The 16,769-nt window shown below is 40.3% G+C and overlaps 1 protein-coding gene across 2 annotated transcripts in view; it reads left to right on the forward strand.

The window, feature by feature from the left end:
* The window catches only part of LOC140928022 (AP-1 complex subunit gamma-1-like), a 31,201-nt gene extending 15,768 nt beyond the window's left edge, over positions 1-15,433 (forward strand). For both annotated transcript variants that reach the window (XM_073377736.1, XM_073377737.1), the window contains 9 exons: positions 161-288; positions 1,643-1,747; positions 3,082-3,188; positions 4,215-4,246; positions 4,783-4,927; positions 5,874-6,026; positions 6,955-7,118; positions 7,917-8,015; positions 13,997-15,433. In XM_073377736.1, the coding sequence (XP_073233837.1) occupies positions 161-288; positions 1,643-1,747; positions 3,082-3,188; positions 4,215-4,246; positions 4,783-4,927; positions 5,874-6,026; positions 6,955-7,118; positions 7,917-8,015; positions 13,997-14,092 (1,029 nt within the window). In that variant the 3' untranslated portion in view covers positions 14,093-15,433. The remainder of the gene's footprint in view (positions 1-160; positions 289-1,642; positions 1,748-3,081; positions 3,189-4,214; positions 4,247-4,782; positions 4,928-5,873; positions 6,027-6,954; positions 7,119-7,916; positions 8,016-13,996) is intronic.
* The last annotated feature ends 1,336 nt before the right edge of the window (positions 15,434-16,769 follow it).

Here is a 16,769-nt window from a genome sequence, read left to right on the forward strand (position 1 = left end):
ACTTAGACCCTGTTTACATGGAGTGGGGGACCCCGGTCTAGTGGGGTTGGTTTCTTTTGTTTTGTGTCCCCCAGAGCGTGAAAACAAAAGAAACCAACCCCACTAGACCGGGGTCCCCCACTCCATGTAAACAGGCCCTTACTACCACCTTGCTTTGTAGATTACAGAGAGTGATGTCTTGGATGTTCTAGAGAGCATTCTCTACAGTTCACATTCTACTGCCACAACAAAAGATTATGCATTAACAGCTGTTATGAAGCTCAGTACACGCTTCTCTTCCACTCAGGAGTAAGTACAATATTACTTGAAGTAACCAAAGGTTACGGGGTGGGTGAGAGCATCAGCGATCTAAGGTCAAAACTCTCTTGCTCCAACGCTCTGCTTTGCTTAAGTTACACGTGAGAGAAGGTCAAAACGCGCGTGATCAGAGTACGAGTGACAGAAGGTCCAAATGCGCATTATTAGATTGCGTTCTATGCGTTCCATTTATTCTTAGTGGAAGTCCAAACAATTAAACACTTTCACGTCGTAGTCGTGCAACGACGGCTAAGAAATGTACAAAAAGCGTGATGCACGTGCAAAGTGGTTGTTTTGCCAATCCAAACCTAATGCTTTTTTGCCGTTCTCGTTGTTGTGGTCGTCATTGCTTATGCTCCCTACTGTTTGCTTACACGTCCCCCAGACTAGAAAACCATTAATCTACTTAAAACTAGTAATAATTGGAAATTAGGGGAGTACGTTCGGCAGGCAGGGAGGGGTGATAAGGCAAGGAGGAGGGAGAGTGAGAGATGGAGGTTAAGGAGGGGGGTGCAAGGTAAAGTATGATGTTATGTTGTCATATTCTCTTAATATTTGACGTCCGTTTTTGATTAGACTGCGAGCAGTCTCTCTTTTTCTTCAGATTTAGTAACGCGCGAGCGTTGAGTGGCGAAGCCGCGAGACGCGAGAAGAAAAAAGAAATCTCTTTTGTCATGCCTCTACCGGCTCGCGCCTTCAGTCGCGTGCGTGGTCATTTGCGTGTCTCGGGCGTTTCGCTCGACGGACCAACAAAAAAAAGAGAGGCTGCTCGTTGTCTAGTTTTTGATCTACAAACTACAATAAAAACCCAATGCGAAAAAGAACGACAGTGCTCATAAAATGAAAGTAGAAATAACCAGCCAGTCAGTCCAAGATGGCGGCTAAACCGTGAAATCATATGGCATCCAGAAAAATACCCGCAGGACAGTGCATTGCGCCGAGAAAAAGGACTCGAATATTGAGCGTTCTCCTTCGTCGAACGTAATAAACATCTGTGAACGAATTTGGAGGTCCACTGTCTACCTTAAACTTCGTTCTAAGTTAGACTTCCTATATTTTAGTAGCTAACCTTTGTTAACTGACCACTTGCCTCTTGTCTGAGGTTGGAAGCTTATTAGAGGTCTGATTGGAACTTAATACCTAACTACTTGGTGTACTACAGTGTACATATGATCCTGCCAGTAGCTGTCTATGTACATCATGTATTACTGCACCCTCTTACACCAAACTGGACTTTCCATGATAAGTTCTGTCAGCAGCTTATTACTAGGGCATCCTATTTGCAGCTTAATAACGTAACACTTTAGATATAGTGAAAGAAGTTGTTTTCTTTCATCATTTTCAGACGGATTAGGAATATTATTAATCAATTTGAAGTCAACATGGATGCAGAATTACAGCAAAGAGGAGTTGAATTTGGAGCTCTCTTTAAGAAGCATGACAGTATGAGGTATATGGCCTTTTTATGTTTGAGCAAATTGTAATGTATGTCAGTGAAACAAAGTACGGAATTTGGTTAGTAGCTTTCAGTGCAGTTCTTTTTTTCTTACCCTTGTAAAATTTCCAGTCGTAATCTTGCCACATGACCATTTAAATTATCTGATTTGGTGCTGTAAAAGGTGGTGTAGATCTTCATCCTGATCGGTAAATATCTTACAGTTCAAGCTCTGCTAACAGTCTCTGGTACCCAGTAAAAGAAGTGCTAGGGCAGAAGCTGTTATCAATAGAAGCACAATCTACACTTAGATGGCTAAAGCAGACACTGAAGAATTTAAACTATCTAAACTGTTATCAGGAGACCATGTTACACCTATTCCACTTCACAGTGGACACTAAAATGAATGTTGTCACAGGTGTTACCCTCGTGCAGTGTAGTACAGTCGACGCTCTCGTAAGCGACCACCTGGGAAAACGTGGTCGTAATAGAACTGGTCGCTTACGAGAGGAGCTTTGGTAAGCGACCGCATAGGAAAAAAAAAATAGAGGGAGGTCTCTTAGGAGAACCTCAGAAACTCGTTAATAATTCACCCCCCAAAAGAAAAGAAAATTAATAATAAGCCCAAATCTAAATATCAGTGCAAGAATACGTTGATCTACATCAGAAGATTTTGAAGCCGTACAAACTTACAGTTCCTGTTTTATCGGGAGAGAGCTTAAAAACAAAGGAAAAGTCCAGTTGGGTAATCCCAAAAGTGGTCGTGGTCCCTTAAGTGATTAGCCTGTTCCAGGCTCCGAGAAAGTCGGGTCCACTCGCGTACCTTTCAGTTTCGCGTCTTCCCCACTATCTGAGAGCCTGAAACAGGCTCTTAAGGGAGCGGTCGATTACTAAAAGTTTTTATTACTAAGTGTAAGTCATAGTTCAAACGGGGTTTCACAAAGGTGGTCGCAACTAGAGCTGGTCGCTTACGAGAGTGGTCACAAGGAGAGCTTCGACTGTTGTTTAACGTGTCTTTGCTCATGGTGACTAAGGATGATGGTAACTAAGAGCGCTTACATAGGCAGGAAGTAGAAGAGAAATCCACTATTAATTTGTTAGGATTGTCCAGCCTTATCAGTCTATTCTCACATAAGATGCAAAGCGTGTGGAGGAATTAAGCAAACATACTCGAAAAAAAGCTTTTTGATCATCAAAATGATCGGTTTGGCTTGCAAGTTTTTTTTTGCTGAGCGCCTAAGGAATTTTTTCCTCCCTGTTCATTTTTGCTTTACACCCAGATCCTGTACTTGCACAGCTAGATTGAAGGCTGATGTTAAAAAGTAACATGTTAGTTGATTGATCTACAGGCCTGCTCTGTTGGAGAGGATGCCAGTGTTTGAATCGAAGACCACTGAGCCAATTACCAATGGAGAAGTGCCTTCACAACCCGAGACTGAAACAGTAAAACAAGAAGGTACGTGGTAAAAAAAAACGTAAGTTCTACATCAGTTTCGAAGTATCAAAATTTATACTTGGGTCCGAAGACAAAACCTATTGCAGTTACTTTATTATAGGAAATTAACACTTCATAAAATTAAAATTCGCGTTGGTTTAAGTAGCGTTAATTTCTGCGCTGTTAATTAAGTGGAGCGTTGATAGAGTTCTAAAGTGTGACGTCTTGAAAATTAAATTCATGAAATTATGGGATTTGTCGGGATATTCTGAAAGAACAACATATTGGCCCGAAATGCTAATTTTTTCAAGTAGGCCTCTTGGACGATGTTCTTTCAGAATATCCTGACAAATCCCATAATTTCACAAATTTAGTTTTTATGACGTCATCACTTTAGAACTCTATTGCCGCTACCTTAATTGTCATTATTTTGGCTCCAAATTCTCGATACACTTCTGTCATTCTTGACACCTAAGAAAGAGGAGTATTTTATCAGGGTGGAGATTATTCTGCAAAGACTATGATGTAATTAAGTTGACAGCGATGATATACCTATGCGATGAGATATTATCTATCACCATACGAACATTGATAGTTAAAGATACAGTCAACTGTCTCTAAGACGGACACCTTTGGGACCGGCACTAAGTGTCCGTCTTAGAGAGGTGTCCGTCTTATAAAGAGTCAAATAAAGGAAATAAGCAAAGGCAGGGACCAACTCTAAGTGTCCGTTTTACAGAGGTGTCCGTTAAGAGAGAGTTGACTGTATTGCGACATTGTGAAACAGTAAAATACATGAACTTGCAGTTAATGTTTGTTGCCAGCTTGGGGGAATTGTTACATACTATATTGTTGGAATTATGGTCAGTGTGTTGGATTACACAGCATATTGTGGCAAAGTGTATCATTGCAGCCCTACTCCTTTTGCTACGTTATGATTGCCGATATTGTCGTTATAGAGTGTTGTAAAAGAGATTAAATTTTATTCACCATAACTTGGTACTCTTTTGTGGATTTCGGCTTATTATTTCTTTATTTGCTTTGCAGCTGTAATTGAATCAAAACCTGCAAAACAAGCGGTAAGACTTCTGGTGTTAATAACTGTTACTTAAGTTTGTTGTTGTTCGTTATTTGTGGCATAAGATATGCATTATTGACCTAGTGTCAGGTCGACGTGGCTGGATATTTGTCGTAAAAAAGGAGCGAGACAAATGTTCAGCAAAACTCGGGCAATAAAGGATCTACTATGTGGCCTGAAACAATATCGTCTCTCGCGAGACAAAACAAGCGAGATGAGTCCATCTTGCCCACTCGGGTACAGGTAGCCAATCAGAACACTAGATTTGCTCCATCTTGCTTGCTCGGGTAGCCAATCAGAACACTAGATTCGCTTCATCTTGCCCGCTCGGGTAGCCAATCAGAACACGGTTTCCAAAAGATGCGGCCGATTTACCTTATATCGCAGACGTCTTCCAAGTTTGAAGAATGAGCCGGGGGGGTTGAGCCAATCAGAAACAAGGAGTTATTTTGAATGAATAATAATCAACAATATTAACTTCGTCTGCGGTGAATAATTGTTAAATATGATTTCCTTTGTTTTCCTATCAAATCATAGTCTGACACGCTGTTGGATCTACTTGGTGGAGGCCCCGCACCTGAACCTACACCCGCCCCAGTCCAACCACCGGCCCCTGCAGCCTCATCAGGCGGGGAACTTTTAGATTTACTAGGAGGTCTGGATCTCGGCTCAACAAATGCAGGTATGTCCCTTTTATAGTAAAATTATTTGGTGGCCCTTTTATAGTAAAAGTGGTTGTTGGCTGTAGTGGTTCAGATTGGTAAAGATTGTTTTAGCTTGTTTTGCTTCGAAGCATTTGCTCCCTATTTACCGTAAATCCTCTATTAACCCCCCTCTCAAGTAAGTGCGCCCTCTCTAATAAGCCACACCCCTTTTAGGGAAAGAAATTTTTTAAGCTCCGTTTTCCCTATTCTTTAAAATAATGATAGACTATGTTAATTAAGACGACTGTAACACGTCATGTGGATTGATTCACGTGCTGGTACATGTAGTTCGGATTTGTTTTTGATCTTCGGCCTCCTGACCTGACCTCCAACTTCATGTAACCAGGATTTGGAGTTCTAGTTTTAATGGCGAATTGATACCATCATCTTTGCTAAATTAAATAAGCCTCCCTCAGATGTGCTTGAAATAAATGAGGCCCGCGGGGGTTGTTTAATAGAGATTTACGTTAAACGGGATTTTAGACCGAAATGTCAGCAAATTCACCAGGCCACTTATAAAATACCCTTATATTCGTTGTGTAGGCTTATCCTCGCGGGGTGTAATTATTCAAGTCTCTTTTGTTAGAACAAAAACAAATGGCAAGTGTGCCTCTGAATTTATCAAGCTTCAGCTCTTGATAGTATAAACAGGTGGCCAGTGTTTCTAAATGCACGCGACACAAATCGTTGTTGGTTCGTAGCTGTTGCGGTGTGGGTATAGTTGAATCTTTTGTTTCCTGTCGTGAAATTATCAAGCCATCCGTATAAACCGAGGAACTACACTTTGATAGTGTCGTTAACTGTTCAGTTCTTGTGCAAAGTACCCGCCGTTCGTTCCGAGAACGAATGACATTGCATTAAGGCGTACATGATGAATATTACGGTACTCTTCAAAGTGACTAATTCTGTTTTACCATTGTCCAGGCCCTCCTCCAATGAACATGATGGCGCCGTCACCCGCCGTGCCAAACTTGCTAGATGGAGGAGGACCGCTGAATCCATCTCCTGCTGGGCAGCCGGCTCTCCTTCAGATGAATCACGAACCCCTTGCCCTTCAGAATCAGGACTTCTCTACTGGTTTGTAACACTTTATCAGTTATTCTTCAATACTGCATATATACTAAGTACATTCTGTACTTGTAACAAGAACTAGGGTTGTTATTTTTTGTTTAGTACCTTGGATAGCTACAGTACTCGCCAAATTTTGATAGCTGTTTTTATCTCACGTTTTTGAAAAAATGCGACGCCCAATATTGGGGACATGGAGAGAATGCAGAGAGGAAAAAGATCTTATGACGTAAAAATTTGAAAGAGTTAGGAAACTTTGACGAGTATCCTACGAAACTCGGTTTTACAGTACAAGTTCCAGCCTTGTAGGTATCCATGCAGCGCAAGATTGTCTTTCGACTTTTGATTTGCGTTTCTGGCATTCCTTGCTATTAGTTGGTTGTGAGAATACACAGGACATACATTGTAAGATTAATGTCTTCGCCTCCTTCATCGAAGCCAATAGAAGGTGTTCAAGCACAGCCAGCATGATCAATAACGTTTATTAATGTAAGGGGAGCGTAGTCTGCAGTGCAGTCAAACCCGGTTAATGGCTGTTTTCGCACTAGACACGTATTATCCGTCCGAGACGGGTTATCGCGTTATCGGGTTATTCGCGTCAGACAGATAATACGTCTTAATTTGAAAATGGAACGGTCTTAATTTTGCATGGACAATCCGCCTGACTTTATCCATGTGTTTGCCATCAGTTTTGACGGATTTTGAAGATGTATTAACTGTCCGTAATAACAGGTGTCCGTAAAGCGGGGTTCCAGTGCATTGTACTGTGTGGCTCCGAATTTTGCCCCGTCGTGTTACGAAGTGTGTTGATTCAATATTTCGTAACTATGATTTTAAGTCGGAAAAAGTAAATTGCAAAACACCCTCGGCTATAGTAATTATTGCAATCAATCATGCAGTGATGCTCTGAACTGAAGCTTGTCTTCTCTCTTTATAGGTTTCCCTTCCATAACAGCGTTTGAGAGCAATGGTCTAAAGATTGATTTCGCTTTCGAAAAGGTCCCAGGCAACCCATCTAATGTGGTGTCTATTATGGTAACAGCTACAAACTCACTCACCTTTCCCATGACTGACTTCGTATTTCAAGCCGCTGTTCCTAAGGTATGGACTTATAGTTATACTGTTTTCTTGACCATTTTTTCAATTGTCAATTGTTTTTCAATTTTTCAGAACTCCAAGGGGTGACCCCCGCACCGCAGGGTAGTTGTCCTAATATCTGCTCAATTTTTTTCAGTCATCTGTAGCCTCACATGAAGATCGTTACCTAACTAGACTCTCCCACTGGCTTGTCACACACCGCTCTTACTTGTGACTTCTAGCGGGTTGAAGTGATAGGTGATCTGCCAGTGAGACAATAAGAGAGACAAGGTAGTCTTATTCACAAGCCTTATTGGCTTCCCTGGGCTCCCTTCCCTCAACTTTTTTGAAAATTTTATACGTATATTTTGTTTGTATGACGAAAATGATAATGAAACAAAACAATAAAACAAAACAAAACAAGTCACCTAAAGAGGCCACCGTTCACATCACCAAAAGATCATATGTCCCATCTAAATATGTCTGCAACAGAATCATGCAGGTTATGACAACTCATGTCCAGGGTGGATCTTTGTACTGTAAGATGAGCAGTTCAATTGTATTCTCCGCCAACTGAACTGAGCTGATGTTTTGCCACACCCCTAGGCATCACTCGTTTGAAACTCGAGTCAATGCCCCGGAGGTTTTCACAGGGCTCCACCTTAGAGTAAACTACTGAGTGATCGCTTCTTCGTGACTCTTGTCTAGCGTACTGCTGATGATGAAGAACCAACAAGGGAGACTTGATTCAGACTTGTAGTTAACAGTGAAAATGAACTCAGTGTGATTCACCTATTTTGTACTATTTTCTCATGTTCATAGACATTCCAGTTACAGCTTCAAAGCCCGTCTGGTAATGTCATACCGCCAAATAACTCCGGAGCTATTAATCAAGGACTTAAAGTCGCAAACCCTCAACAGGTACAATCGTGCTTCTTGCACTTTCACTTGTAAATTTTGTTTTCAGAACATAGCCTTCTTCTGCCCTGTGTAACGTGATCAGTAGGGGAATGACATTGAGGAGTTTTTATCCTGGTTTTATTTATACGGTTTTTAGGATATTAGGATGTAATATATACAGTGAAACCTCAATATAGCGAAGGGCCAAGGGACTGGCAAAATGTGCTCTCTATAAGGAGCTTTTGTATATCAAGGTTCTGTCCCGTATATTTTGCTATTAGTGGGGTAAAGAAAATCATTTGTCATACCGAGGACTTCGTTATATAGAGGTTCATAACTTTGAGTTTCCACTGTACCTGATTCAATGAAGTTTGCTTTGGGTATTGGGCAATTGCCCACTGGGAAGCTATTGTTTGCTGGTCACTCCGAAGCAAGTCGTTGCAGTGGGTTTCGTTTACCCAATTGCCGAAGCAGCCTTTATTGAATAAGGTATATATTGCAGTTGATTTCCAGTCCCAAGGGCACTTTTTTTGGGGGAATTTTATTGTTCACGAGCATTATTTTCCGAAATTGCTTTTGCGCATCGTCGTTTTTGTCGTGGATTAGTACCGTTGGAATCCTCAGCTTACTCCTGGGTTAATTTATAAGCAACCAGCCAATCAGGAGTAGAATCAACGTCACGTCATTGCCTTCAAGCTCACCAAAACATTCCTGATATCCGATTCGCCATTCTTATTGGCTTCCGTTTATAATTGGCCCAGAATACATTATCTTAGCTTTGACTGGCAAGAGATTGGTCATAGGAAGCCCCTGGGGGGTACTCCTGGGAATTCTTGTTGGGGGTGTGCCGCCCGGTTCTCCAAATCCTGACCCTATTTCAGACCAAAAAATGTAATTTTCCACACCCTTTTTCAGACCACACCTCTAAAATCCATACCCGTTTATAGACCTGGCCTTTAGGCAGAAATTATGTTATCATTACTTAGATTAAACCGCAAACAAAACAATTCTTTAAATCCTTGTCGAATTCGCATACTTCTCTTTCTTTCTTACTAATTGGGAATTGAAACGATCAATACGGTCATACACTACGTGGTTCCCTCAAAAACCATACCCGATTCCAGACCAAAATGGGCAAAGTGTATACCCGTTTTCAGACCAAAACGGCGCAAAAACCCTACCCGATGGGGCAGTACATTACTATATGGCTTATATAAGGAAGTACCCCCCCCCCCCCGGGTAGGAAGCGGGGCTTTTTATTTAGGTATTTCGTGGTTTCTATCACTCGTTTTAATTGGGACCAGTCGTTACTGCTCATTCATGTAACTTTCTTTCTGTTGGGCCATATTGTTCACTGAAAATAACATTCAACATTCAAGAACTTTTTGGATCCTGATATTGGTGCAGCTGCCCCTGAACTGAACACATTTGTCTTCTATTCTGTTTTTGTTCAGCTGGCTCTCGGGCTCTTTAACTCTATCCGGGGCTAAGTCATTTTGTAATCATTTGTTTATTTTGCGTGAAATTGTCAGCTGTACTACAGAGTGTTGTTTACGTTGTCGTGTATGAGGTTGTTTAACCTGGTTCCCAACGTGACTACTTGATGAACACGATTGGGCGTGAGGATTTTTTTGTAGTTTCTTTGAACTTTCACGTTTTCACTGTTTATTGGAACACAATAATCAAACTCTTGGCAAAAAAGTTGTTATTGAAATCAGCCTCGTTGGTCGGCTGATGAAAGTTTGTTTGATAACACGTGAGAGTTGAAGCACTGCCGGCCACACACATGTTCAGTTGACAGCAGCCTTCCTGTTGAAGATAGCCTGTTGAAAAACAGCTGGTATTTTTGTGCCTTTTACAGTCGAGCGCGAATCACGAGCCCCAAAGGAAGCGATCGCCTGTCAAACGTAGATCTGAAAATAACAGTCGGCTGTCGGGCAATGTCGACTTAAATTGGCCCGTGTCTTCAGTCTTAATTTTGGTAGGTAGTAAATACCAAAGACTATAATTTTGCAATTGAATAGATTCCACGTATGAATTGTCATAACGACGAAATAACATTGTTGCAGTGAATTTACGGCAGTCTACCTGTGAATCAGTTACTTACCATGCACATTTTTCGTTGCAGACGCGTAATGCGTCCTTGATTGAGTCCTACCACATTTTTGTTTTGTGCGATCAAAATGGTGACTTAGTCGGACGTATGCCCTTTCAAAAAAGAAAAAAAAAAACCCGCCTGTTTTGCAGTGTACTAAATTTCCACTCAACTGGTTTAGAAGAGAGTGATGTAGTCTAACGTTACTGTTTACTCTGTTGTGTCCGTGCACATGTTTCCGACGAAGTTTCCAATATGCCCTCAAAACTTGCTGGTTTTAATTTGTTTTCTCACGTGTAGCGATAAATTATTTCTGTTTCACAAGCCGCTTTTCTGCTCTGTTGCTTAACCTCTCCATTAAATAGCTTGTTACCGCCCACAGGGCTTTGTCTTCGTAGAAGTGAACGCCTTGTTGTTCTATTGATATCAACACGTTCTTTCTTGTTTCTGTTATTCAGGAGTTTGTATGCGGTTTGTTGTGAGCATTTGTGTGTTTTCTCCTAATAAAGAGCTTCTCTGCCTACGCAATTGGACCTTTTGTCTGAAAATTATGTTAAATACTCTAACAGTTCCCAGCCGACGCCAAGTTAATAAAACCTGTTTCATTTGGCGTCCATGTTAACGGGTGCTTTTTTCAATTCTTTATTAAAGCAGTCCTTCGACGTATTGTTAAGGTTGTTTTCTTGTCGGCGAAGCTTTTTATGTTAATACTTTACTTGTTGTAATGCATGCCGTTTATTGTGTTTCTTCTGACTGCTGAATGCACAGTCCTAAACCAAGTAAACTGTAATAAAGAAACCCAGTGTGGGTTTGAGTGAAAGGAACAAGTTGATAAATAAACGTTTTGTTAACTCTTTCCGCTCTTAGATGTCAGACATTTTGCTGTAAGCAGCTTTTCGTTTATGCCCGCAGGATTTTAAACCTTTGATTGGTGACGTCAACGCCATCCATTTTCTTTTGAACGCTTCTGCTCAGAGCTTCTCGTACGTGCTTCACAGTTGTATAACCACTCCGCTAAATCAATCCAAGATAAAAAAAAAAATTAAACTCAGTGCAGCAGAATAATTTATAGAACGTCAACGCCATTCTTTGGTATGGAACACTTCTGCTCAGAGCTTTTTTACATTTGTACAAGCACGCCCCAGTGCAGCAGAATAATTTATAGAACAACACGGCCAAAGTATTCCTTGTAGCTTCTATTTGTTTCCTTTTTGCAGAAACGAAAATAAAATTCACCTTGAATTTTAATTCTAATAAATGTAAATAGCGGAGCTGTGAAGGACGTTTGTTTTGTCAAAGTCGCTGTCTACGCGGATCTTTTGGAATATCACCTGAACAAAACTAAAAGCCCTATATGAATCACGTTATTATTTTAGGCTTTGTTATCTTTGAATTCATCCAAGAACGTCGAAGTTAGAGCCGAGACCGAATCCTCTCGATAGTTTTCCTGTCTTCTTACCACTCCCGTCTGACGTCTGTAAAATATTAAATTTGGTTACTTACACAACTTTCACTTCAAACATGACATGGACTGGATAAGGCTAGGCGATAGAGTTTTTCAGACGGGCGGAACTTCCCCGCGCGGAGCACCGCGGGTTAGTAAAACTGGTTATCTATCCATGCCAGAACTTTTGATTGTCACGTGACCGTCCGTCAACCTGCCCATGTAATCTATCGTGGGATACGTGTCAAAGTCAATTGACTGGATGACAACTATCAAAATGGTTATCCGCGGCCATTTTCACGTTATCGTAGGTCCAGGGTCACCATCGACAATTTTTCATTGCGGGATCGCGAGCACAAAGTGGTATTTTATTTTGCAGGGGTATTAACAGGACAACTCGGATTAATATTAATCCGTGGATTATAATAATAATAGATTGTAATATGGTTATTATAATCCGGTAATAGATTATTATAATCCAGTAATAGATTATTATAATCCAGCAATAGATTATTATAATCCAGTAATAGATTAAGGCACGGCAAAAATTGGAAGGATTAGATTATTATTAATAATAATCATCCGGATTAATATTAATCTCTATTATAATCCGGGTGAGTGCAGCACCGGAAACAATAATTGGAGGAGGCTGGATTGTTGAAGCTGAACAGTCGGCATCATTCTCCCAGATAAGAGATGGCGACATTCTTGTTAAAGTGAATGACAAGGCATGTATAAAGTATCGTTATCAACGCATACAGGATATGTTGTCTGCAAGTCACTTGCCAACATAACTCTAGAGTTCTTCCGTCCAGCAGAAATTGGTGCCAACACTTCAGTCAATCATACGCCTTCGTGGATGCCACCAGCTAACCCATCAACAACAATGGCTCCTTCTATGACACCAATCCTGAAACCCAGTCCTCTAACACGAACTCCTACTTTAAGTCCAGCATATACGCAGACGGTCCAAATCATGAAATGCTCCCTGGGAAATAACTATCTCTATGGATCAAACTCAGAAAGACTGAGTCTTTTAGAAATAACTGGAAAAGATTCAAGGATTTCCTTTGATGATGTGCGCACTGACATCCCTTTCACTTTGTTATTTTTTTTATTACTTAAGATCTTTATTCTATTCTACGTTAAAAATCTTCATGGCCCTGCAAAAAATTCAGTTGCAACTGTATTACCAGGAGAGCTGAGACAACTGCTGACTTCTGCTACTAAAATATAATAACGTATGATAAGGAGTGCGGTTATTGACTGAATGTAATTAAGAGTTTTGTTCACAAACTACTAGCACAAGTAGCAAATTCGTCGTGGTTAGAATAGAATACAGCTGTTTCGAGAAAGGTTGTCGGGAAAAGTGCACGCGACAGTCCTGAAAGGCATTGTGGGTGGTTTTGAGTTCTCTTGTTTTCAAAGAAATTTGAAAGAATTGGTACGAAAGGCCATGGAAATGTGTTTGCGAGTGCTAAAGGAAAGCAACAGAAGTAGGTTCGACAGCTACAGTCGTCAGGAACAGTGTATTGATCATATCCCATATTACCTTTCGGGATTGTCGCGTGCACATTTTTTCCGACAACCTTTCTCGAAATAGCTGTATTTTCTTTATTGAGAGACTTGTAGGAATTTGAGCTATGTGGGATTATATTTATCAGATTAATATTAATCCTAATCGTTTAAGGTACGGCTCAAAGCTCAGTTATGGATTATAATAATCTATTATTGGATCTAATATTAGGATTAATATTAATCTGATTAATATTAATCCTACATAAGATTAATAGTAATCCTAATTGATCAAGGCACGGCTCAAACCTCAGTAATGGATTATAATAATCTATTACTGGATTATAATAATCTATCACTGGATTATAATAATCAATTACTGGATTATAATAATCATTAGGATTAATATTAATCCGATTAATATTAATCCGAGTTGTCCTGTATTAATAGTCTGCTACACAGCCGTTTTTAGTGCCGTCAGGCAACCCTCCTGACGTGGCGACACTAAAAACGGCCGTGTAGGAGACCAGGGTATTAAGGGCTTGGGCAAAGGCCTTTGGCTTGGGCGGAATTTTGTGATCTCGTCTGGAAGTGTATGCCGGGGTGCTCGGTGGCTTCCACGAGTTTGTTTTAATGACAAGTATTTAACGGAAGCTCCCTCTTTGGGCTTGGCTAAATCTGTATGTGTATTATCAGGAGCTGTTACGTGCGGTAAGACTCTCTCTTCCCTTCCCAGACATTCTCCATCCCCACCATATAATCGTCTGTAATTATTATACGACTTTGCGAAGCTATATCTCGGTTAGTTTTCAACAAATCACTTTCAAACTTGATGTGTGATTTTATGGCACAGTACTAAATGAACCCCAGGTAGAAGCCGAATGGTTTGCGTATCTCAGCTTCTCTTTGCCTCCCCTGCTCTAAATTTGTTCTGCTTTGTTTCCATAGCAACCTTTACGAATGAGATTAAAAGTGACATACAAGATAAACGGCGCAGCCGTGAATGAACAGGGCGAAGTCAACAGCTTTCCACCTGGACTCTGACGGGACCCTATTTTATGTAAAAATTATATTTTGTATGGTAAATGCTGATTAACGTATACTTCCCAGTCGCATTCCTGGACGTCTGTAGATTACTATTGACAGGCACATTAAAATAGTATCTACAGTGATGTAAAAGTTGCTCGTCGACACCCAAATTCTCCTTACGTTTTAATGATAGAATTATGTAAGCTAGTGCAATACGGAAAATCGTCAGTTGAGCGGCAGGAGATTTTATATTCTCATAAGATGTTGTATGTGATAATAAGCTACTCGTAAGGAGAATTTGTTTGTTGATGTAATGGTTTGAAGGTTGAAGAACAAAACAGTTAGCCCACGACAAGATTATGCTTCTTTAATTTAGGAATATTCGCCATGGATATAGAAAAGTTAATTTACTCTTTGGGGTGTGGTAAACCATAGATTTGCTGAATTTTCCTCCCAACCTTCTGAAGTCCCCGTCGGATTTTTTTCATGTAAGTCACGTGATTCGTGACTGTGTAGGATGAGCAGACGATTAAAAATTCCTAGTTTAAAGTCAGTTTACGCTACTTATTACTTTTAAGTTAGATGTCTGTAAACAAAGCTAATAGTAAAATAGAAATCTTGTCAAAGGAAAATGATCCAATAAGCCGACGATTTCGAGCATTAGGAGCATTAAAGGAAACAAATCCTTTGGCATCGAAATTGAACTGGTACGTAATATGACGGACCAAACTGTTTCATTGATATAGTGTACATGTCGTTGTTACTAGCGTGGTGCGTTGTTTTTAAGCTTCAAAATTCTGTCCATTAGTCGAGAGGCCTAAGTAAACCTGACGCGCCGAAAAACAGCGCCCAGGAAGCCTGATCCTTCTAGAGAGCTTTCAAAAACAGTTCTGGCGTTATATAGTCGACAAAAATAACATAATTTGTCCCATGTGGTTTTTAGTGCACAAATTGACCTGACTTACCAGGTAGCTAAGGATTTTGTGTAAAACAACAATTCAAACTTCGATTCAAACTTCGTCTTCTCTGTCCGTGAGATTTTCCAGATATTTTGGCGTTAGGTTTTGTGACACGCCAGGTTAGAGGCGAGGTAGTTGGATTGAATCCTTAACTCCATTACAGTGATAAAAACTTTCCCTTCCCTTGTCTCATAGAAGTGGAGTTGCGAGGTTGCTTTATCATGATATCTTAAGCTCCTTGGTAGCAGATTAAACTTTTATTTTACAATAAGCTGATCGCCTCAATCATGTCAGAAATGTATTTTTGAGGTAGACGGTCAGAGGCGAGGAAAATACAATGTCAGCTTTGATAGAAGCAGTAAAATAAATGAATTCTCAGAGTAGACAACGAAACAAAGACTATTGTCATGTTCTTTTTATAATGATCACAAGACTTGTCCCAGTTTACCATATCGTGGATGGACCGTTTTGTTCTGCCCTCGGTAAGATACAAGACAAAATGTACCAGTTACTTAAGTTTTTCGTTTTAACAGAAGTTAATCCTTTCACAGACAGAGTGAATCACGGAGTCTCGTCCGGTGGTTCTTAATCTTGAGTCTTTTTACAAAATCCTTTGTGTGACCATTCATATGAAACCTCTTTGAAAGTACTTTCACGTTGGTTTTCAGCATTTTACACGATGAAATTTGGACATTTTGTTGAATTTTCGTTAAATGGTACTTTTCTCGGGTCGTAGAAAATAGCTGAGTAGGAAAACTTGTTTATTGTTCAGCGACATTGAGCGGTCGAACTAGGAGAGTGTTAAAATACTATGCTGGTTCAACTAATCCTAGTTTCCAGGAGCCTCGAATTCAAAATTTGGACGCGGAGAACAAACATATGCCAATATACTCATTAAGTAAGAAGAACCTTTGGGTATTTTAGGAGCCATATTTGTTTCCCTCTGGAGCCTATTACCAGTGTAGGTCCACTGTTTCAAAATTTGGCCCTTCTTTCTGCCGTCTTCGTTTTCTCCCATAGTGAAAATATGCGGACGCGACAGAGTAGTTTTCACGGCAAAGCTTGGCCTAAAATAACCCAAAGTATAAAGGTCATAAGTGAGAGATGGAAACTCCATGGTAATTGGCTCCTGTTTCCATTCAATCTGGAGCGAGGCAAGTTTCAATCGGAGCTATGTGCAACTGGCTAAACCCCGAAAAGGTTCTGGGGATGAGCAGTCGCATGCTCTGAACCGGTTTGAAATAAGAAAAGAAATCACAGTTTTTGACTTCCTTGTCGGCATGAGACTTCACTTCGTGAAACGCTGCATGATTGACATAAATCGGAGCGGTCGCTGAGTTTTTGGTTAAAGACCAGCGATCTCTAAGGATTTATGGATACTAATCTTTCCTGTGCTACATAGCATTAATTTTTTTTACACTACTACTCGTTCTTGCAAGGCAAGATTCATTTAGAGAGGAAAGCCTTAAAGGGGCTGTGTCACGGCGGTCCAGTTCATTTTGTTTAATTTTGCCAATTACTCGCCCTCAATCGCTATGGAAATTAAAGTAAGCAAAGAAATTACAGGTATATGACAAAATCAGAGATCCGAGGCAAACAAATTTCAAGCAGAAGGAATCAACTTTGAAAAACTGCCAGGCTGAACAGTTTTCAACAACCCTAATTTCAATCCGTTTCAATCTTCTTCAGTTTTGCCCATGCGTGGTATCTGTTGTTTCTGTTATGTTATTTTA

The sequence above is a fragment of the Porites lutea genome, chromosome 2 (assembly GCF_958299795.1).
Source record: "Porites lutea chromosome 2, jaPorLute2.1, whole genome shotgun sequence".
NCBI classification, from domain to species: Eukaryota; Metazoa; Cnidaria; class Anthozoa; order Scleractinia; family Poritidae; genus Porites; species Porites lutea.